The 22,758-nt window shown below is 49.5% G+C and overlaps 2 protein-coding genes across 6 annotated transcripts; one reads left to right on the forward strand and one right to left on the reverse strand.

The window, feature by feature from the left end:
• Positions 1-231: 231 nt before the first annotated feature.
• On the reverse strand, positions 232-10,311 carry TCF23 (transcription factor 23). Of its 2 annotated transcripts, XM_054476168.1 has the most exons (4): positions 9,051-10,311; positions 8,041-8,283; positions 5,610-5,711; positions 2,319-5,505 (listed from the first exon to the last, which is right to left on the reverse strand). In XM_054476168.1, the coding sequence occupies exons 1-4, from the start codon at positions 9,270-9,272 to the stop codon at positions 5,488-5,490; spliced, it is 585 nt and encodes a 194-aa protein (XP_054332143.1). In that variant the 5' UTR covers positions 9,273-10,311; the 3' UTR covers positions 2,319-5,487. The 2 variants fall into 2 exon arrangements, with proteins under 2 accessions (XP_054332142.1, XP_054332143.1); XM_054476167.1 differs by having other exon boundaries at positions 232-5,711.
• Positions 10,312-18,939: 8,628 nt separating this feature from the next.
• On the forward strand, positions 18,940-21,557 carry PRR30 (proline rich 30). 4 transcript variants are annotated; one of them, XM_054476140.1, is made up of 4 exons: positions 18,940-19,119; positions 19,380-19,432; positions 19,708-20,096; positions 20,594-21,557. In XM_054476140.1, the coding sequence occupies exons 3-4, from the start codon at positions 20,073-20,075 to the stop codon at positions 21,488-21,490; spliced, it is 921 nt and encodes a 306-aa protein (XP_054332115.1). In that variant the 5' UTR covers positions 18,940-19,119; positions 19,380-19,432; positions 19,708-20,072; the 3' UTR covers positions 21,491-21,557. The 4 variants fall into 4 exon arrangements, with proteins under 4 accessions (XP_054332115.1, XP_054332114.1, XP_054332113.1 ...); XM_054476139.1 differs by having other exon boundaries at positions 18,941-19,089; XM_054476138.1 differs by having other exon boundaries at positions 18,941-19,119; positions 19,708-21,557.
• Positions 21,558-22,758: the final 1,201 nt, after the last annotated feature.

Below are 22,758 nucleotides of genomic sequence, written 5' to 3' on the forward strand. Positions count from 1 at the left end.
TAATTTTTGTTCTCAGGAACCCTTTACATTCTTAAAAAAAGTAGGACCCCGAAGAGCTTTTGCTTATGTGGGTTATATCTATCCATAACCATCACATTATAAATTAAAATAGAGAATTAAAAAAAATTTATTTTAAAATAACACTAATTGATTAACCCATTTTATGTGAACTATATAACATTTTTATGCAATATTATTATTTTCCATATAAGAAGAAAATATTTAGTGAGAATGGCAGTGCTTTACATTTTTTGAAAATATCTTTAATGTCTGTTGTAATAGACAGCTGGAGTCTCTTATCTGCTTCTTCATTCCATTTGTTGCAATATCACATGTCATGTGGCTCCTGGAAAATTCCACTACACTCTTGAGAGAGTAAGAGTAAAAAATATAGATAACTTCTTTTTTGTTTGTTTGTTTGTTTGAGACAGGGTCTTACTCCTCTTGCCCAAGCTGGAGTGCAGTGGTGAGAAGTGGTAAGAACACAGTTCACTACAGCCTCGACCTCCCAGGCTCAGGTGATTCTCCCATCTCAGCTTCTTGAGTAGCTGGGACTACATGTGTACACAACCAAGCCTAGCTAATTTTTTGTTTTGTTTTGTTTTTATTTTTTTGAGATGGAGTCTTGCTCTGTCGCCTAGGCTGGAGTGCAGTGGTATGATCTCGGCTCACTGCAACCTTCACCTCCGGGGTTCAAGCGATTCTCCTGCTTCAGCCTCCTGAGTAGCTGGAACTACAGATGCCTGCCACCACGCCCAGCTAATTTTTCTGTATTTTTGGTAGAGATGGGGATTCACCTATTGCCCACGCTGGGCTCAAACTCCTGACCTCAAGTGATCCGCCCTCCTCAGCCTCCCAAAGTGCTGAGATTACAGGCGTGAGCCACCATGCCCACCTTGTTTTATTTTTTTGAGACGGAGTCTCGCTCTGTCACCCATGCTAGAGTGCAGTGGTGCGATCTTGGCTCACTGCAACCTCTGCCTCCTAGGTTCAAGCGATTCTCATGCCTCAGCCTCCCAAGTAGCTGGGATTACAGCTGCCACCACACCTGGCCAATTTTTGTATTTTTAGTAGAGACGGGGTTTTGCCACGTTGCCCAGGCTGGTTTTGAACTCCTGGGCTCAAGAGATCCACCTGCCTCTGCCTTCCGAAGTGCTGGATTACAGGTGCGAGCCACCGTGTGTGGCCTAAAAATATAAAACTATCAAAGTAGTTTTGGCTACTTAGACCACCTTAAGGGCCTCGGAGACCCCCAGGGTTCCTAGACCATACTTTGAATGCCTCTGAGCTGGAGCAGGAGTTAGCAAACTTCTGTTAAGGGCCAGAGAGTAAATATTTTAGGCTTTTCAGTCTCTAGTGCAGCTATTTGATTCTGCAATGCTATCAGGAAGGCAGCCATAAATAACACATAAATACATGGGTGTGGATGTGTTCCAATAAAACTTTGTTTACAAAAATACATGGGGCTGGGTTTGGCCCACTGGCCAGTTTGCCTACCTTGATCTAGAATAGAATAAGCTTTTAGGCACCCTGGGTTTAGGGCTCATGCCACAAAAGGGAGAGGACAGTGCCATCTGACTCACCCTAGCCAGGCTCCTCCCAGAGGAAGAGAAAAGGAGTCTCAGAGAAGGCTAGATCCTTTACTTCTATAGTTCCCAATTTGGTAAAATCCAGTGTCCACTGTATTACTTAGAAATCACTGGGCCAGCCGGGCGTGGTGGCTCACGCCTGTAATCCCAGCACTTTGGGAGGCCGAGGTGGGCGGATCACAAGGTCAGGAGATCGAGACCATCCTGGCTAACATGGTGAAACCCCATCTCTACTAAAAATACAAAAAAAAAAAAAAAAAAAATTAGCCAGGTGTGTTGGCAGGTGCCTGTAGTCCCAGCTAGTCAGGAGGCTGAGGCAGGAGAATGGCGTGAACCCGGGAGGCGGACCGTGCAGTGAGCTGAGATCATGCCACTGCACTCCAGCCTGGGCGACAGAGCGAGACTCCGTCTCAAAAAAAAAAAAAAAAAAAAAAAAAAAAAGAAATCACTGGGCCAGCTCTGCTTCTCCCATAGCCCCATCTTTTTTTTTTTTTTTTTTTTAGATGGAGTTTTACTCTTGTTGCCCAGGCTGGAGTGCAATGGCACGATCTCAGCCCACTGCAACCTCCACCTCCTGGGATCAAGCGATTCTCCTGCCTCAGCCTCCTGAGCAGCTGGGATTATAGGCATGTGCCACCAAGCCCAGCTAATTTCATATTTTTAGTAGAGACAGGGTTTCACCATGTTGGTCAGGCTGGTCTTGAACTCCTGACCTCAGATGATCCGCCCCCCCCTTGGCCTCCCAAAGTGCTGGGATTACAGGCATCAGCCACCACACCCAGCCCTGCAGCCCCATCTAAGCCTCCACCCTGCCATCCTGTTCCTCAGAAAGCACATGCTCTGTGGAGGGAGCCAGCAGGGAAGTCTTGTTCCCCACCTCTACCTCCATCCCAATCCCAAGTCCTGGGTATGGGGCAGGTGGTGCAGGAAGACCAAGTGGGCCAGGCCAGTCCCCTGTGGAGCAGCTGAGGCTCCAACTCCTGAGCCAGGCCACCCTAGTGTCATTTGTCATCCATGCTCAAATGTTTTCATCCATATTTTCTTTTATTTCTTTTCTTTTCTTTTTTTTTTTTTTTTCCCGAGATGGATTATTGCTCTGTCGCCCAGGCTGGAGTGCAGTGGCGCGATCTTGGCTCACTGCAACCTCTGCCTCCCAGCTTCAAGCAATTCTCCTGCCTCAGCCTCCCAAGTAGCTAGGATTACAGGTGCCCACCAAGACATCTGGCTAATTTTTGTATTTTTAGTAGAGAAGGGGTTTCATCATGTTGGTGAGGCTGGTCTCAAACTCCTGACCTCATGATCCGCCCGCCTCAGCCCCCCAAAGTGCTGGGATTACAGGCATGAACCACCGAGCCTGGCCGTGTTTTTCTTTCTCATTGCAGAGACAAAGAGGGTTACTCCTGGTTCTGGTTCATTCACGCATCCAAGTCCTGACATGTCTCAAGGGCATTACTATGCTTGTCAGGGAGGGAGGGCCCAGTCCATCCTCTGGTTATTCCCATCCATCCCCTGGGCCTTCCCTTGGCTCACCCTGCCCCCTGCCAGGCCCCTTTGCTTGCTGGCCTGACGGGGCTGGGTCTCTGTGGCTGGAGGAGATGGCCTCTGCCCCACCCCCCATGACTGTCCTGGGCACAAAGGAGAACAGCTTTGCCTGGAAAGGGCCCAAGACAGCCTGAGAAACTTGTAGTGATGGGACCTGCCTCCTGCAGCCCTCCACCTGCGTCATGCTTCCGGTGCCCTCCTTGTCTCCACCAGGGCCATGAGGTCACCCCTGAGGGCTCTAATGTTACTAGGCAAAGGCCTGAGTCTGAGCAGGACAGGGTGGGGCAAGCTCCAACCCAAAATCTACTCTACTCTCAGGAGAAGCTCCATGCTATCCGGAGAACCCCGACACACACCCCAAGCCAATTTCCCGTCATCCCCAGGAAAACAGTGTACCACCAGCTGAGGAGGAAATGTATCTGCTTCTCTTCCTACCACTGCCGTGAACTCAACCAGGAAGATACTGCTGTTTGGCTTTAAAAATAGAACATTCTAGCTGGACTTTTATGGTCTTGTGAAGAACACTGTGCTCATGCCCTCCCACACCTGGCCTCTGCCCCTGCCTGGCCCTGTCCAGCTGCCCACATCAGCTCTGCACAAGCTCTTCATGGTCCCTCTGCAGAGACTTGGTTCAAGGCAGATTTACGAGTTCAGCCTTGGCCGAGGCCTTCTCCCCATGGCTCCCGGCCACATTCCAGCTGTTCTCCCACATCCCAGGCAGCTCGGGGCTGGGATGTTCTGTGTCTCTTTTTCTACCTCTACCACAACTGGCTCAGTTGCACCCTCAGCCCTATTTCAGCTCTGCCCTGGCCAGCCCTGTGGAGGTACAGGGTCCTGTCATGCCAGAACCCAGACCCCAACCTTTCCCAGCCTACCCAGAGCTCACTTACATTCATGATGACAACAATGGTGTGTGTCTAAGGATAACCTTGTTGGGACTCTAGTTGGTCATGCCTGTCCCCTCCCACTCTGAAGGGCTGGAATTTAACGGAAAGGTAATTTGTTCCCTGTCTGGACTTCAGGTGCCAGGTTTGAGGCTATATCTGATCTGGAAAGTTATTTTCAGTGTGTGTAGATTCTATGATTAGTCCTCAAGTTATTTCTTTAGGGCCAGAGATGAGTTTCACTGAAGCTATATAACATTTCTGGCACCCCATGGCAGGACTTAGAGAAGGCCCCGAAGGACGATCTCCATGAGGTGGAGCTGGCCCTAGGGAGCTAATAGACTGTAGAAATAACTCCAGAGCCAGGGAAGCCTCGAACACAAATTTTACAAGGAGCCAGTTGAGTGGTTGAACAGTTGAAGGCAGGCCTATCTCATTTTTGCTTGAGGGCAGGTTTCTAACACAATGGAAAGAGAAGACTGTAATGATCACCCCCTATATACCTGATCTTCTCTTAAGGTCCTTCAAGGATGTAATTGATTCTGTCAATATCCTTCATATTTAAGGCCATAAGTTGCTGCTTGGTTCAATTAAGGTAGAATTGCTTCTGGTTAAGATCTCAAACTAGGCATCTGGGACTATCTAAAAGTTTCTCTGGAAACTGGAATGTAAGCAATGCAAGATGTATGGCATGGCTTAACCTGTAGATATAACTCATGTCAAGAAAACAGTGGGGCTGGGCATGGTGGCTCACACCTGTAATCCCAGCACTTTAGGAGGCTGAGGTGGGAGGATCACTTGAGGCCAGGGGTTTGAGGCCAGCCTGGGCAACATATCAAGACCCCATCTGTACGTAAAAAGAAGAAAAGAAAAGAGTGGAAGAGTGCAGGAGCTGAGAGAGAGAGAAAATGTAGTGGTGAGGGGCAGCTTCTGGAAAAGCCCATACTACAGAGGCAGGAATCCTGAATTCCTCACTATCTCTCTAACATCAGGTAAGCATCTCATGATGCAGTTAGAAAGCACATTTCCTTCTTCAGTTTCCCCTCTGGCTGTGTGACCCAGCCCAGATCTGTTTACACTTGCAGCTACCAGGAGCCTATCCGGCCACCTGGCTTTCCCATCAGCACCTGGGGCTGGTGCCATCCCAGGCCCTTCCCTCTGCACCTGCCTTTTCGCTATCTGCAGAGGGTTTGTAGAAACCTTAGGGGAAGAAAGCTAGGGTGGTTCCCTAGCTCAACTTTGAGCCCAATTATACCTCTTTCTCTCCCACTTCCCAGTAGCTGTCACAGAAGAGCCATGGGGAAGTCCCCTCCTGGGGACCAAGGAGGAGGCTCTCCAACCTGTGCCCCTCTGGGTACTGTCCATCACAGAAGTGCTACTGCTTCTCTTGGTCTGCATGCTGGAACTTGGGAGTTGAGTCTGGGTCCAGTCTGATGGCTGAGAATCTGGGGGCTGGTAGAAAATCCAGGTCCCTAAGCATGAGTCACAGTCTAGGAGAAAAGGGCGAGTGTGATAATTATTTGTCACCAAGAGCTGGTGAGAGTGGTGTGGTGGAAAGGAGAGCATCTGCCTCTCCAGGGACTTGGGACCCCACCTCTGCATCTCTTGTTCTTTGTCTGGGAGTGCTGGCTGTGGTGGAGTCAAGATCGGAGTACCCCAGGCCTCCAGCATAGAGACGAGATCGCATCGGCCACTTCTGCAAGACACAGATTGGGAAGTGAGAAATGCTGCTATTGCAGCCCTTCGTGGTCCAGGATCCTTGACATCCAAAACCCAGCCTTCTCCAGCATCCCTCCCTGACACCTTCCCCAGCCATCACTGCTCTGATCAGGGTCATCATCATGTACAGCCCCACACATTCTCCTGATCACCCACAGCCTGGATGAGAGACACAGGAGGAGCCATCTGAGGAGGGAGAGGGCCCCAAGAAGAGCAGCCCTCTGTTGGGAGGGAGGTGGACAGAAGATCAGGTGGCCTGGGCAGAGCTGGCAACAGCCAGAGGCTGGGCAATGGGTAGAGCAGCACAGCCAGGAAAAACTCCAAGCTGGGTCCTCCAAGGATTGCCCATCTTTCCAGCAGGAGCATGAGCAGTCCCAGAATACACCAGGTTGACTGCCCTGAGGTCGCCCTCCTCTTCACAACCTCTCCACCTGGGGGCTGAGGGAGCTGTTTCCTGGCCAACTGCCTCACCCCGTGGATGTGCTGGAGTGCTGGACCTAACTGGGCCCTCACTGGTTCATTCTTCAGCATAGTTGTTGATCACCTACTACAAGCAAGGGCCTTGCCTTGGTCGCTATTTTACAGCTAAGGAAACTACTATATCATCCCAGGACCCTGTACCACCACGGACATTTCAGAGCTCCCCCACTTAGTCTCAAATTCGTACATTTTAGCTATATTTGCATTGAAGAAAAAAAATCAAGTTTCAAGACATTTCAGAACTATGACATTTAGGGGAAACAGGTGGTGAAAACTATCATAAAAATAAAGTTGAGAGGTGAGAGGATCACTTGACCTTAGAGTTTGAGACCAGCCTGTGGAACAAAGTGAGACCTTGTCTCTACAAAAAAAAAAAAAAGAAAAAAAAAAGCCAGGTGTGGTGGCATGAGCTTGTAGTCCCAGCTACTGGGGAAGCTGAGATGGGAGGATTCCTTGAGCCCAGGAGTTTGAGGGTACAGTAAGCTATGATTGCGCTACTGCACTCCAGCATGGGCGACAGTGAGACCCTGTCTCAAAAATAAGTAAATAAATAAATAGTCAGGTGTGGTGGCTCACACCTGTAATCCCAACACTTTGGGAGGCCGTAGTGGGTGGATCACCTGAGGTCGGGAGTTTGAGACCAACCTGGCCAAAGTGGTGAAACTCTGTCTCTACTAAAAATAGAAAAATTAGCCAGGCATAGTGGTGCACGCCTATAATCCCACCTACTCGGGAGGCTGAGGGAGGAGAATCACTTGAACCAGGAGGCGGAGGTTGCAGTGAGCCAAGATTGTGCCACTGCACTCCAGCCTGGGTGACAGAGTGAAACTCTGTCTCAAAAAAAAATAGTAAATAAATAAATAAATAAATAAATAAATAAATAAGTTGATACCACTGTAATGTTATCCTCAGAGGGCAAAGATGACCCTTCCTTTTTAACACAGTGCACTCTTCAACCAGCTCCTTATGGCGCTGTCCCTGGAGTCTGTTTAGTGTCTATGAGCATGGGGTCTGAAGTCAGACACTCCTGGGTTCAAACCGCTTTCAGCCTCATAACCTCCCTAAGCTTCAGTTTCCTCGTCTGTAAAGTAATCCTCATTTGGTTTTTGCATGGATTAAAAGACAAAAATACACTAACGTACTTAACCCAGCTCCTGGCCTATCTTTAGCACTCAACTGTTAGCTGTTATTGCAAAGATGATTAATGTTCATTAGACTTTCCATTTTGTACTCTGGAAGAGAAGTAAGGCTCATGTTAGCTTCTATTTTACGTGTAATAAAACTGAGGTTGAGAAAAGTTAGATTGCAGTCTGGCAAGTGGTGCGCGCCTTCCCTGTACTGCTCCCTGCTAACTCCCCCAGCTTGGTTGCTTCTAGAATGACGGTCCCTCAGACCGTTGTTCTCCTGGAGGGCAGATCTCTCCTGCAACAGAAGCCTAGAAAGCACCAAGGCAGGCACAATGGGCTGAAGCTGCATGGGGATCTAGGACTCTCCTTGGTACAATTTCCTTTCCCAGGCCCCAGACTTGGAACCTGCTCCTTTTTTCCCTGTGACTCTAAGAACCCCAGAGTCCTTCCCTCCTCTTCAAGGAGGTGCATTCCCATGAAGCCATTTCCAGCCACACTCCCATGAGAAACCCAGGGTCAGCGCAGCCCCAAGGGTCAGCCTTGGCTCCTCTCCCTCTGAGACAGCAGGAGAAATTGGCCCCGATGTCAGTTCTACACAGGGCAGGGGGCCCAAGTCCAATGTCCCCGTCATTCCAATCCCTTTCTCCAAGGCCCTGGGCATTAAGATCTGCCTCTCAAGTCCCAGGGTTTGTGACTTACCTTGAGAGGGTGCAAGTAGCGGAGTCCACGCAGGAAGGGCGGCCAGGCAGGGCCAGGCAACTCATGGCCGAGTGTGCGGGTGAGGTGGGCTATGTAGCTGGCGGCGAGCACCAGCACGTCCAACTTGGAGAGCTTGGTGTCGGGCGGCACGGCAGGCAGAGCAGCCTGCAAGGCCAAGAAGGCCTGGCGCAGCGTCCTGACCCGGCTCCGCTCCCGCGCGGCATTCTCAGGACTGGCCTCGCTCTGCACAGAGGGCCCCAGTGAGTGCGTGTGACCTGGACTCCCAACTGCCCTGACTCCTGAGAGCATTTGAGCACAAGGTCTCCCACCAGAGTAGAAGGGTGTCTAGCAGTAGGCACCAGAGGGCCTCTGCCCACCTATGTCATCTTCAGCCCTGCTGCGTTTCACAGCTGAGGAAGTTGGGGGAAGGCCTGGCCAGGGGTCAGATGGCTGCAGGATGGCAGAGCTTGGCTCAGAACCCAGAGTCCTGTGTTCTCTCTACTACTCCACTCATGCCTCCTCAGAGACTTTGTCCTGTCCCATGCCCAATCTGAATCCTGCTTATCAGGGTGTGCTGGGGCCAGGGGGAGTTCAGAGCTACACCCTGTTTGGGAGGGCTGACCCTTGACCTAGCCAGGTCCTGAGATGATGAGGCTGCTGTGGGAAAGAGGAAAGACACAGAACCGGGGGTCAAAGCACACAGGCTGAAGTCCCAGTCCTACCACTGGCTGCTGCTCAGTGACCTTGGGAAATTCACATCCCTCTTCCCGGCCTTAGTTTCCTCAAGAGAAGTGAGTTAGTGCAGCTCTCTGAGCTGCACTCTGGTTAAGACCAGCTCTGATCTATCCCATCCACCCAAAGCATGACGCCTTGGAGTCTAAGGGGCCAGTGTCCCCTCTCTTGGGCAGGAATGGTAATACTGAGTGAGGCTGTGCCATCAGAGGTGGCATCTCCCCACCCTCCAACCCCTTCCTCCCCTGGACCCCTCTGCAGGTGCAGGATTTCCTTACCCTGCCAAGAGCCAGGCCCCCAGCCCTGGTCCCTCGAGGGCCAGGGGTAGCTCTGCTCCATCTCTGGTTGCTCCAGCTTCTTTCTTCCCACGGGTCCGGCCTTGTCCTGCTGAGGCGGCTCCTCTTCCTGTCAGCGCCTGGCAGCAACCGTGCTTTGGCCTGAGTCTGGCTATGCCCCACCCCTGGCATGGCTGGTGGCCCTCTGGCCTTCCTCTGTGACATGCCACCCCACTGGGCTATGGGGCTGCAGCCCACAGAGCAGAAGCACAGTGCCTGAGGAGGCCTTGGACTCAAGCTAGCTGGCTGTGGCTGGTCATCCAGCCAGCAATGTCTACATCCGAGGAAGCTGGCTCCAACTCAGTCCTGTTTGCTCCCTGCTCTGGGAAAACCGCCCACCAGGCACAGCCCCCGCGAAAAGCCTCCGCCTGCCTCCCAACCCGACTGAGAGGTGGGGGTGCTGGATGCTGGGAGTGGCCAAGCCTTGGGAGGAGGCCCATGCTGAAAAAGGCAGGAGGATAGTGGGGAAGAGAGCTCCTTTCTGGCCATGCCTAACCTCAACAGTGGTCCTATGGTGGACCTGTGACTTCCGCTTTGGAGCTCAAGTCCATGGAGAGGACTTGAACCTCCTTCATCTGTGCCAGAAGGCTGCCCGCATACATCCCTGAAAGGCCTTTCCTCCCTTTGCCAATGAACGTGACCTTCCAGCCACAGGGCGCGATTTGCCATGCCCCAAATATGCCTGCGATTTCCACTCTGTGTTTACATTTACCTTTCCACGCCCCAGAATACCTTCCTCCAGCTCTGCCAGGAGGTACTGCCCATTCTTCAGGTCTCCGCCTTTCATTCGTGAAGACTTCAAATCCCGCAGGCCCAGAGCCCATGGGTCCCTGTTTGATTGGTACGACCACAGCCTGGCTAGTTTCCCAACAGTTCAATATTCATAGATTACTGTGTGCCAGGCACTGTGCTAAGTATCTTATTTATTTCTCAGAGCAACCTTTTAAGAAAAAAAGAGACTCAGTTTAGACGTGTGGGAACTGAGATATTGGGAGGTGAAATAACTTGCCCAATGTCAAACATCCGTTAAGTGGTGGGGTGGGATGAAAACCCAAGCCGTCAGTTGGACTTGGAAGGCTACCCCTCACCTGAGGCTAGCCTGCCTCCCATGGGTTACTCACACGTCTGTCCCCGTGCTAGACATGAGGTCTCTGAAGGCAAGGACCATGGTGTTCCTGAGTTGCATCACATCCTCCAAGAGCTAGTTAGGAGAAGGCGGGCTGAAGGAATCGTGAATCTGCCACAGCAGCCCCTGCTGTCTTCCAGGGACCTCTGCCTGTAGCAGAATCCAGCCTGATGTCCCATTCTCGAACCTCAGGGGAGATCAAATAAGTAAGGAGAAAGTAAAAAGGTGGATGTACAGTGAGAAAGATATGCAGCCCACCACAGAGAAAGGGAAAAAGAGGCCGGGCGCGGTGGCTCATGCCTATAATCCCAGCACTTTGGGAGGCAGAGGCAGGCAGATCATGAGGTCAAGAGATGGAGAACATCCTGGCCAACTTGGTGAAACCCCGTCTCTACTAAAAATACAAAAATTTAGCTGGGTGTGGTGCCACGTACCTGTAGTCCCAGCTACTCGGGAGGCTGAGGCAGGAGAATTGCTTGAACCCGGGAGGCGGAGGTTGCAGTGAGCCGAGATCGCCTGGGCTCCAGCCTGGGTGACAGAGCAAGACTCTGTCTCAAAAAAAAAAAAAAAAAAAAAAGGAAAGGAAAGGAAGGAAGGAAGGAAAGAAGGAAGGAAGGAAGGAAGGGCCGGATGCAGTGGCTCACGCCTGTAATCCCAGCACTTTGGGAGGCTGAGATGGGCAGATCACGAGGTCAGGAGATCGAGACCATCCTGGCTAACATGGGTGAAACCCCATCTCTACTAAAAATACAAAAAAATTAGCCGGGCGTGGTGGTGGGTGCCTGTGGTCCCAGCTACTCAGGAGGCTGAGGCAGGACAATGGCGTGAACCTGGGAGGTGGAACTTGTAGTGAGCCAAGATCACGCCACTGCACTCCAGCCTGGGCGACAGAGTGAGACACTGTCTTGAAAAAGGAAGGAAAGAAAGAAAGAAAGAAAGGAAGGAAGGAAGGAAGGAAACAACCTGCATGTCCATCAGTAGGGAAGTCATTAAATAAATTTTGGCATTTCCATACTATGAAATAATGTACAGTAATAAAAATAATGACAGACCTTTGTTAAATGACATAAAAAACTCTTCAAAACATACAGTTGTGAAAAAAGCTAGTTGTAGATCAATATATATAGTAAGACCCCAGCCATGTAAAAAAATACACCAAAAAATAAAAAATAGAAATGTAAAGTTTTATGTGCTTATGTGAACATATAGAAAGGAGATGGAAAAGATGTGCATCAGGCCGGGTGCAGAGGCTCACGCCTGTAATCCCAGCACTTTGGGAGGCCGAGGTGGGTGGATCACCTGAGGTCAGGAGTTCGAAACTAGCCTGGCCAACATGGCGAAACCCTGTCTCTACTAAAAATACAAAAATTAGCCAGGTGTGGTGGCAGATGCCTATAATCCCAGTTACGTGGGAGGCTGAGGCAGAAGAATTGCTTGAACCCGGGGGCGGAGGTTGCAATGAGCTGAGATCACGCCACTTCACTCCAGACTGGGCAGAAGAGCGAAACTCCATCTCAAAAAACAAACAACAACAACAAAAACCCCAAAAACTATCCAGGCATGGTGATGCATGCCTGTAGTCCCAGATACTCGGGAGGTTGAGGCAGGAATCGCTTGAACCCAGGAGGTAGAGGTTGCAGTAGGCCGAGATCATGCCACTGCACTCCCACCTGGGTGACAAAGTGAGACTGTCTCAAAAAAAAATAAATAATAAAAACAGTGCAGCTACCCCCTTGCTCCCTCTTGGATCGCTCACTCTGGGGGAAGCCAGCTGCTATCTTAAGGATATCCAAGCAGCCCTGTGGAGATGCCCATGTTGTGAGGAACTGAGGCCTCTCACTGACACCAGGCCTCTCACTGAGGCCACCATGACGTGCCAACCATGGGAGTGAGCCACCTCAGAAATGGATCCTCCAGCTCCAGTTCGACCTCCAGATGACTGCAGCCCTGGCTGTCGGTTTGAGTGCAACCCATGAGAGACCCCGAGCCAAGATCACCCAGCTAAATTGCTCTCGCCCATAGAACTCCTGACTTATAGAAGCCACAGAAGATAATAAATGTTTATTGCTGCTTAAGTTTGGGGGTAATTTGGAAGCAGGTATAGATAACTAATGTAGTATGTGTTACTGAAACCTGTGCATTGTTGTATGAATAAATTTTAAATTTACACAAATGATAATTGTATTAGCCAGGTGCAGTGGTGCATGCCTGTAATCCTAGCTTCTCAGGAGGCTGTTGGGACAGAGGGGAAGATCACTTGAGCCCAGGAGTTCCAGGTTACAGTGAGCTATGATCGTGCCACTGCTCTCCAGCCTGGGCAACAGAGATAGAATCTGACTCAAGCAATCCTCCCACCTATCTTAAAATTACAGGTTTCAAGCAATTAGGCAGAAAATCAATAAGGATATAGATGACGTGGGAAACACTATAAACCTACTAAACCTAACAGACATCAAATAACACTCAACAACATAATGCTACACATTCTTCTAAATTGCACATGGAAGATTCTCCAGAATGGATCATATGTTAGAGTCTCCAGAATGGATCATAAAACAAGCCTCAACAGGCACGGCGGCTCACGCCTGTAATCCCAGCACTTTGGGAGGCCGAGGCGTGAGGATCACCTGAGGTTGGGAGTTCAAGACCAGCCTGACCAACATGTAGAAACCCCATCTCTAGTAAAAATACAAAATTAGCCGGGCGTGGTGGCACATGCCTTTAATCCCAGCTACTTGGGAGGCTGAGGCAGGAGAATTGCTTGTACCTGGGAGGCGGAGGTTGCAGTGAGCCGAGATCGCTCCATTGCACTCCAGCCTGGGCAATAAGAGCGAAACTCCATCTCAAAATAAAATAAATAAAACAAGCCTCAGTAGATTTAAAAGGACTGAAGGCATACAAATAATATTCTCTAACCACAATATAATTAAATTAGAAATCAATAACAGAACTAACTTTTGAAAATTCACAAACATACAGAAATTAAACAACACATCCTTAAACAATCAGTAAGATAAAGAAGATATTGCAAGGAAAATTATAAAATACTTTGAGATGAATGTAAACAAAAACACAACATACCAAAATTATGAGATCCAGCTAAAGCAGTGAAAAAGAAGGAAAATTTATAGCTGTAAATGTTTATATTAAAAAAAAAAAAAATGGCCGGGCGCAGGGGCTCACGCCTGTAATCCCAGAGCTTTGGGAGGCTGAGGCAGGCAGATCACCTGAGGTCAGGAGTTTGAGACCAGCCTGCCCAACATGGCGAAACCCCGTCTCTACTAAAAATACAAAAAAATTAGCCGGGCATGGTGGTAGGTGCCTGTAATCTCAGCTACTCGGGAGGCTGAGGCAGGAGAATCGCTTGAACCCGGGAGGTGGAGGTTGCAGTGAGCTGAAATAGCGCTGTTGCACTCCAGCCTGGACAACAAGAGCAAAACTCTGTCTCAGAAAAAAAAAAAGTTTAAAAAATTTGAATAAGAGAAAAAATTTCAAATCAGTAACTAACCTCCTTAGGAAACTAGAAACAGAAGAGCAAACTAAACTCAAAGCAAGCAAAAGGAAGGAAATAATGATGATTAGAGCAGAAATAAATGAAATAGAAAATAGTAAAACAGGCCGGGCGCAGTGGCTCAAGCCTGTAATCCCAGCACTTGGGGAGGCCGAGGCGGGTGGATCACCTGAGGTCAGGAGTTCGAGACCAGCCTGGTCATCATGGTGAAACCCCCGTCTCTACTAATAATACAAAAATTAGCCAGGCGTGGTGGCAGGCACCTGTAATCCCAGCTATTCAGGAGGCTGAAGCAGGAGAACTGCTTGAACCTGGAAGGCGGAGGTTGCAGTGAGCTGAGATCGCGCAATTGCACTCCAGCCTGGGGGACAAGAGCGAGACTTCATCTCAAAAAAAAAAAAAAAGAAAAAGAAAATAGAAAAACAATAGAGAAAATTAGCAAAACCACAAACTGGTTCTTTGGAAAGATCAACAGAATTGATAAAACTTTAGCTAGATTGACAAGGAATAAAGGAGAGGGGACTTAAATTATTAAAATAAGAAATGAAAGAGGGGAAATCACTACTGACCATACATAAATGAGAAGGATTTCAAGCAAATACTATGAACAACAGTATGCCAACAGATAGATAATTTAGATGAAACAATTTCCTAGAGAGACATAAAGTACCAAAACTGACTCAAGAAGATATAAAAAATCTGAAAAGAAATAAAATGAGATCAAATTAGTAACTTTAAAATTCCCCACAAAGAAAAGCCCAGAACCAAATGGCTTCACTGGTGAATTCTACCAAATATTGAAATAATAAAGAATTAATACCAACCCTTCACAAACTCTTCCAACAAATAGGAGAGAACACTTCCAACTCATTCTATAATTGTTCCCTGAAAAAACTGTATATGTAAAGTGACCCCCAAATGCTGAAGGAGCCAAGAAGCCAAAGAAGGCAGACAAATCCAGTTTGTCAGTATAGGGTGATTAATTAGGAGGAACTTACAGATGGAAGCATGGTCTTGGGTGGCTGCAAGACAGGTAGATCTCTGAACCTCAACCCCCCAGAACCAGGGCTTATCTCATGGGGAAAAATACACACATGGTCTGGAAGGAATGTGTAGGTGGCTGAGAAAAGGCTGCAGGTATCACACCCTATAATGGATGCCACAGCATCAAGGGCTGTTTTGGAGGAAAGGCAAAATTTACAATGAATAGGTCTTCCTACATAAAGAGTAATACATCAACTAGACATTTTGGAGTCATTCCCAGACTCAGGGTTGGTCAGAAGTTACATGACAGATTAGCATTTAAAATAAAGTCACTCTTGTCCCCACAATAATGTCAGTTTTACCCTGACACCAAAACCAAAGACCTCACAAGAAAACTACAGACCAATATCCCTTATGAATGTGTACACAAAAATCCTAAACAAAACACTAACAAACAGAATCCAGCAACGTATCAAAAGAACTATACACCATGTCCGAGTGGGATTCATACCAGGAATGTAGGGTTGGCTTAACACCCCAAAATCAACTAATGTTATACATTATATTGCTAGAATAAAGGACAACAATTACATAGTTATCTCAACAGATGCAGAAAAAGCTGTTTGACAAAATCCAATACCCCTTAATGATAAAATCATTCAGCAAACTAGGAACAGAAGGGAACTTCCTCAATTTGATGTGAGCCCAAAAGTATCTGAGACAGGTCTCAATCAATTTAGAAAGTTTATTTTGCCAAAGGTTAAGGACATGCTTATGACACAGCCTAGGAGGTCCTAATGACATGTGCCCAAGGTGGTTGGAGTACAGCTTGGTTTTATACATATTAGGAAGACATGAGACATCAATCAATACGTGTAAGATGCATATTGGTTTAGTCCAGAAAGTCGAGACAACTTGAAGCGGGGGCTTTCAGGTCATAGGTGGATGAGACAAACAGTTGCATTCTTTTGAGTCGCTTTCTTTTTTTTAGACAGGGTATCACTTTGTCACCCAGGCTGAAGTGCAGTGGCACAATCTTGGCTCACTGCAGCCTCTACCTCCTGGGTTCAAGCAAGCCTCCTGCCTCAGCCCCGCCAAGTAGCTGGGACTACAGATGTGTGCCACCACGCCCGGCTACTTTTTTTGTAAAGACGGGGTTTCACCACATTGACTAGGTTGGTCCCGAGCTCCTGAGCTCAAGCAATCTGCCTGTCTTGGCCTCCCAAAGTGCTAGGAGTATAGGCGTGAGCACGCATGCCCGGCCACTTTTGAATCTCTGATCAGCCTTTCACTGAATATAGAATTTACCTGTGAGAGGGGGCTAAAGGAACAGTCACTTAACCCTTAGTCTGGCTCAGTGAATCTGCATTTTTACATAGACAGTAGGACAGAGGAAGCAAATCAGATATGCATTAGTGTCAGGTGAGCAGAGGGATGATGACTTTGAGTTCTGTCCTTTAGCCTGCACCTGTGAAGATAAGCTATCAATTTACATTGCCAAGGTGAAATTCAACAGAACTGTTTGGCCTACAGGGAATTTCCTTGTGGGCAAACTGTGAAGGAGGTATGTAGCTTTTTACAAAATCTTTTTCTTTTTGAGATGGAGTCTTGCTCTGTTGCCCAGCTTGGAGTGCAGTGGCGCGTTCTCGGCTCACTGCAACCTCCGCCTCCCAGGTTCAAGTGATTCTCCTGCCTCAGCCTCCCGAGTAGCTGGAATTACAGGCTCAAAACACCATGCCCGGCTAATTTTTCTATTTTTTTTTTATTAGAGATGGAGTTTCACCATGTTGGCCAGGCTGATCTCAAACTCCTGGACTCAAGTGATCCAACTGCCTCAGCCTCCCAAAGTGCTGGGATTATAGCTGTGAGCCACTGCGCCTGGCCACTTTTTAAAAATCGTAGCTATCTTATTTAGGAATAAAATGGGAAGATTTGCCCGATGCAGTTCCCAGCTACTCGGGAAGCTGAGGCAGGAGAATCGCTTGAACCCAGGAGGCTGAGGCTGCAGTGAGCTGAGATCGTGCCACTGCACTCCAGCCTGAGTGACAGAGTGACACTCCGTCTCCAAAAAGAAAAAAAAAAAGCATATATGAAAAAGGCAGCCGAGCATGGTGGCTTGTGCCTGTAATTCCAGCACTCTGGGAGGCCAAGGCAGGCAGATCACTTGAGCTCAGAAGTTCAAGACCAGCCTGGGCAGCATGGCAAGACCCTGCCTCTACAAAAAAATACAAAAATTAGCCAGACATGGTGGTGTGTGCCTGTGGTCCCAGCTATCTGGTGGGGCTGAGGTGGGAGGATGGCTTGAGCCCAGGAGGTCAAGACTGCAGTGAGCCTCGATTGTACCACTGCACTCCAGCCTGGGCAATAGAGTGAGACCCTGTCTCAAAAAAAAAAAAAAAGAATAGAAAACCCACAGCCGGCTGGGCGTGGTGGCTCATGCCTGTAATCCCAGCACTTTGGGAGGCTGAGGCGGGTGGATCACAAGGTCAGGAGTTTGAGACCAGCCTGGCCATTATGGTGAAACCCTATCTCTACTAAAAATAAAAAAAAATCAGCTGGGCATGGTGGTGCACGCCTGTAATCCCAGCTACTCGGGAGGCTGAGGCAGGAGAATTGCTTGAACCCAGGAGGCAGAGGTTGCAGTGAGCCGAGATTGCGCCACTGCACTCCAGCCTGGGCGACAGAGCGAGACTCCATCCCCCCCAAAAAAAAAAGGTCACTAAAGTTGGTATACAACACCCCACTGCTAAATTTGACTGGCTTTTAAAAAGATAGGCTAAGGATTTGAATATACAATTCTTCAAAGAAGATAAACAAATATCCCGTAGCACATGAAAAGATGCTCAACATCATTAGTCATTAGGAAAATGTAAATAAAAACCACAATATCATACCGTTTCACACTCACTAGGATTGCTAAAATAAAAAAGACAGGCAACAACATGTGTTGGTAAGGATAAAGAAACATTGGAACTCTTATACCTCGCTGATGGGATTGAAAATTGGTACAGCCAACTTGGAAGACAGTGTTTGGTAGTTACTCAAAATGTTAAATATAGATTCACCATGTAACCCAGCAAGTCTGCTTCTATGTATCTAAAGATAAATGAAACCATATGTTCACATAAAACTTGTACAACAATGTTCATAGCACTATTCATAATTGCTAAAAAGTAGAAAGAACCATGCCAGGCGCGGTGGCTCACGCCTGTAATCCCAGCACTTCGGGAGGCCGAGGTGGGCGGATCACCTGAGGTTGGGAGTTCGAGACCAGCCTGGCCAACATGGCAAAACCCTATCTCTACTAAAAATACAAAAATTAGCCGGGCATGGTGGCCCACGCCTGTAGTCCCAGCTACTCAGGAGGCTGAGGCAGGAGAATTGCTTGAACCCAGGAGGTGGAGGTTGCAGTAAGCCAAGATTGTGCCACTGCACTCCAGCTTGAGCAACAGAATGAGAATTCATCTCAAAAAAAAAAAAAAAAAGTAGACAGAACCAAAATGTCCATCAATTAATGAATGGATAAACAAAATATGGCATATCCACACAAAGGAATATTATCTGGCAATAAAAAGGAATAAAGCAATGACACATGCTACAACATGAATGAAGCTTGCAAACATGCTAAGTAAAAGAAGTCAGATACAAAAGACCATATATTGTATAATTCCACTTATATGAAATGTCTAGAATATGCAAACCTATAGAAACAGAGTAGATTGGTGGTTTCCAGAGGCTGGGGGAAGAGTGGGGACCAACTGCTAATGGGTACAGGATTTATTTTTGGGGGGACAAAAATGTTCTAAAACTAGATGGTGGAGATGGTTCTACAACCCTGTGAATATACTAGAAGACATCGAATGGTACACTTTAAATGGGTAGATTGTATGGTATGTGAATTATATCCCAATAAATCGGTTAAGAAAATAGTTATTAAAACATATAATAGGTATATCCCAAGGGGGAGAAAGGTGTGGTGCATGAGCTTAGCCCAGACAGGCTGTGTTAGTGGGGAGAGCGATGGATGAAGGAGCTGTAAAGTGTATAGGCCAAGAGTAGAGGTGGGGGCTGGGTCTTGAAGGAGAAACTGAGTGCACTGAAGAATTTTGCCTGCTTCACAGGGTCATCAAGGGCCAGCCTTTGGATGATCTCTTCAAGAAGGTCCCAGAGCCTCGAGGAGGAGATTCTGTGATGTCAGCACCTGACCTTTGTGACATAGGCACATGCTGCCAGGGAGAACTGAACTCAGGGAATGGGGCCCCCAGCTCCCACTGGGGGCGGCGACCCTGGCGCCACCCCTTAGACAAAGTCCCAGTCTCCCAGAGGCTTTTACCAGCTGGCCCCATTCCTTCTGCTGCTGGGTATAATAAGGCATCTCTGTCTGGGCCAGGGTGAGCTAGAGGACATCAGCACTAGGGGCAATAAGGGGTCAGAGGAACCAGAGTGGCAGGACACTGGGATGCTTGCAGAACCCCCGAGTCAGGATTAGGAGAATAAAAACCTGTACCACAGCCCTCTGCCTGGCTAAAGGAGGACTGAGGGCAAAACTCAGGGCTCAGACAGAAACCTGGGTCAGAGTGCATTTAGTGTTAGACGCTGGGGACAGAGAAAGGTGTATCTACCATTTGGTGACTCTGCTCCTCTCTCCCAGGTCCTCTCAACGCTGAAGTGCCCGTGAAACACAGCCCAGAGGAATTCTCATTGGTAAGAGCGCTCAGCACCAGAACACCCTTAATTCCTGTTCCCAACTCAGCTCTTATCCCCCAAACCCGTCCTCCAACTCCATCCTACCCTCCCTTCCTCCTTATTCCTCTCCTCCCCACTTCTCATCTTCCCTGGAGCATTTTGCCAGTTCTTTTGATCCCAAAGGTGACGTGGATTTAAAGTCTTGGTGAGTTCAGCTTGGAACTGGGGACATGAGGCAGAGCCAGAAACGGACCAATTCTCCCAATGTCTTGGGTTCTCTCTTTTCTCTCCAGGTCCTATGGGCTTTGTCTTCCTCACTGCCCCGCCCAGATAATCGCTGTTGCCCCTCCACTCCCAAGAGGCAGCTGTGATTCTCCATCCCCACACATCCCTCATCAATGGTTGACTGCAAAGAAGTGAGAAGCCAAGCTTAGGTTCATGCTCATGCCTGAACACCCAGAGAGCCTGGTGCTGGAGGGCTGGGTGTCCCCTTGTCCTGCCACCAGCACCTGCGCCCACACCAGGCTGGAGCCACGCTCTGCACACAGAAGGTGGCCTTGATTTCTCAGGCACAGCTGACCTCAGAGATACTGGTCCTGACTCTGCCAGGTCTCTCATCCCTAGTCTTGTTGCCCCAGTTCCTTCTGGATTCAAGGCGATGTTGCCTCAAAACAAGGACCAGGTGCTGCCACAGACCTCAGTGCTCCCTGGGCACCCCACTTGGGGCTTCTCACAGCGTGTGGACTCCTCTCCTCACAACCTGCAGCCTCTCTCTCCCCATCAGTCCCTCCCTCCCTCTCACCCACCATTCTCTTCCATCGTCCCTCCCCATCGTCCCTCCTCCCCTCCACCAGCATCCCCCTCTCCTGGCTTCCAATTCGGCTCTTGTGACTCAAATTCTGACTTTGCTCCACGTCCCTATTCTCCCTCTTTCCCAAGTTTCCCCACTTTCTTTCACCAGAACTACCTCTCTCTCCCCCATCCACGTGCATCCTCTCCCTCCAACCACTGGCTGTACCCCTCTCCCCTTCTGACTCCTTCCTTTTCTCCCTCCCAGCCTCAGAACTCCTCACTTCCCCACTCACCTTGCCAGTCCCCTTCCCACCCCGAGGACCTGCATAGCTCCACACTCACTTCCCCAGGCCCCAGCCCACCTTCTCATAGGCTCCACTCTAACAGGCAGACATGGCGCTGGCATCAGTACAGGGACATCAGGTCCGGGTCCCCTGGCATGGTGGAGAGATGCGTGCCAAGCGAGAAGGATCCTGCACAGTTCAGGGACCCAGGGGCCCTGGCCCAGGCCCTGGTGGTCCAGCTGGGGCACCGCCGCATCGCACACGACCTGCGGCTACTGCTTTTGCAGCACCTGTGGCTAGGCAGAACCGGCCAGGCCCCAGTCGTGGAGTATCCTATATGCCTGGTGTGCCTCCGGCCCCGCAGCCCCTCCTGCCCCCTCCCCAGGCACAGGACAGGACCCCGGCTGCTTGCTTTCCCTCAACTACTGCCCTGTGTGCAGGGCCAGGAATCTGGGCCACTCCGGATAGGCATCGGCTTCGGCCTCCGCCTGCCTCAGGGCCAGGCCAGGGCCTTGCATTTGCTGCCCGAAAAAAGGCCGAAGGAAGTAGGGCATCAGGGCAAGGCTACTCAGGCCTGTGGGCATCAATCGCCAGCATCTCAGCCTCCAGCAGCTCAGGCCCAGGCCGACCCAGTCCAAGGCACAGCCTCCCAGACCAGGAGCTTCAGGTCTGCAGGCCTTCAATCACCAAACTCCCCGCAATGTTTCCCCGGGCCTCCACCTCGGGCACCAAAACAGGCCACTACCTCCCTGAAGCCCAGGCCTTGCTCTGCCCCAAAGAGGCCAGTTTCTCTGGAGCTCATTCTCCAAAAGTCGTCAGTCTAGTTCCAGAGCCACGGAGGCCCCCTGGAACATCCCCTCCAAACCCAACCCTCCCAACCAGGCCCCAGATCTCAGGGAGTCCCCGAGACACCCTGAAGGGCTGGCTGGCCGGAGGTCAGGCGTGTGCTCCTGCTCTGAATCCTGGGAGCCCCTTGTGGAGTCTGCTGTCTCCGGGCTGAAGAGGACCAAGGGCACCAAGGCCCCATTCAGCCTTCTGTGTATCTAATAAAGTCTGACCCTGTGAAACTTGTGTTTGTGTCCTGCTGAGTCCACAGAATAGGTGGCTGTAACTACAGGGGTGCCAGTCCCCAACAAGACCCTTGGTGGCAGGGAGGGGGTGGTTCATGCCTATAATCCCAACACACTGGAAGACTGAGGTAGGAGGATCACTTGAAGCCAGGAGTTTGAGACCAGCCTGGGCAACATAGCAAGACCCTGTCTCTCCAAAAATAAAAACATAAAAAAATTAGCTGAGTATGGTGGGGCGTGCCCATACTACCAGCTACTCAAGAGGCTGAAGTGGGAGGATCACTTGAGTCCAGGAGTTCAAGGTTACAATGAGCTATATCATGCCATTGCACTCCAGCCTGGGTGACCGAGACCCTATCTCAAAAAAAAAAAAAAAAAAAAAAAAGAGGGCAGCATGTGGTGGCTCACGCCTCTAATCCCAGTACTTTGGGAGGCCAAGGTGAGCATATCATTTAAGGTCAGGAGTTACGAGACCAGCCTGGCCAACATGGTGAAACTCTGTCTCTACTAAAAATACAAAAATTAGCCGGGTGTGGTGGCGGGTGCCTGTAGTTCCAGCTACTCAGGAGGCTGAGGCAGGAGAATCACTTCAACCTGGGAGGCAGAGGTTGCAGTGAGCTGAGATCAGGCCACTGCACTCCAGCCTGGGCAACAGAGCGAGACTCCGTCTCAAAAAATAAAAAAGACCCCGGAGGGTGGTGTCAAAGGAAACGGAGAGGCCAGAAAGAGCAGGTGCCATGTATCCAAGGAGGACAAGGGACCCACAAGGCCTGGGGACTTGAGATATGCAGAGAGCTTGGCCAGGCCCTTCACACATCTAATTCAACTCTGTGGGACAGATATTGGCATCCCCAAAGATGAAGCCACTGCACCATTCCTCTGGGTGCACCTTAGGTTAATGAGAATGCAGGAGGAGTGTCTCTTTGCAGGGAAGGACATCCCTTGTGCTCGCTCTCAGGAGTGCACAAAGGTCCTCATCAGATCAGAAACCCGAGGAAGAATGGAGTGTCAGGCGCAGAAGATACCTGCCCAGGAGCCGAACTGCCCCCTCTGAGGCCAGCAAAGCAGCTGGCCACCCAGCAAGCCACTGGCCCAGGAGTGTGAAGCCTTGAGAAAGGGAATGGCAGACACCACCCCTGCCAAAAGTCGGAGATAGGCGTTAAGGATGACAGAGGTGTCCCCATACTAGGAAGCAGTG

Source organism: Pongo pygmaeus, chromosome 12 (genome assembly GCF_028885625.2).
Source record: "Pongo pygmaeus isolate AG05252 chromosome 12, NHGRI_mPonPyg2-v2.0_pri, whole genome shotgun sequence".
NCBI lineage: Eukaryota > Metazoa > Chordata > Mammalia > Primates > Hominidae > Pongo > Pongo pygmaeus.

What these genes read in the sequence shown, in the direction of transcription:
- PRR30 (XM_054476138.1), top strand. Translation starts at nt 20,073, where the DNA reads ATGTTGCCTCAAAACAAGGACCAGGTGCTGCCACAGACCTCAGTGCTC.
- TCF23 (XM_054476167.1), bottom strand. Translation starts at nt 9,272, where the DNA reads ATGTCACAGAGGAAGGCCAGAGGGCCACCAGCCATGCCAGGGGTGGGG. An exon ending in GGGGCCTGGCTCTTGGCAGG is followed by an intron (nt 8,284 to 9,050) that starts GTAAGGAAATCC and finishes CCCTCTGTGCAG; the next exon opens with AGCGAGGCCAGTCCTGAGAA. An exon ending in GCTACTTGCACCCTCTCAAG is followed by an intron (nt 5,712 to 8,040) that starts GTAAGTCACAAA and finishes TGTGTCTTGCAG; the next exon opens with AAGTGGCCGATGCGATCTCG.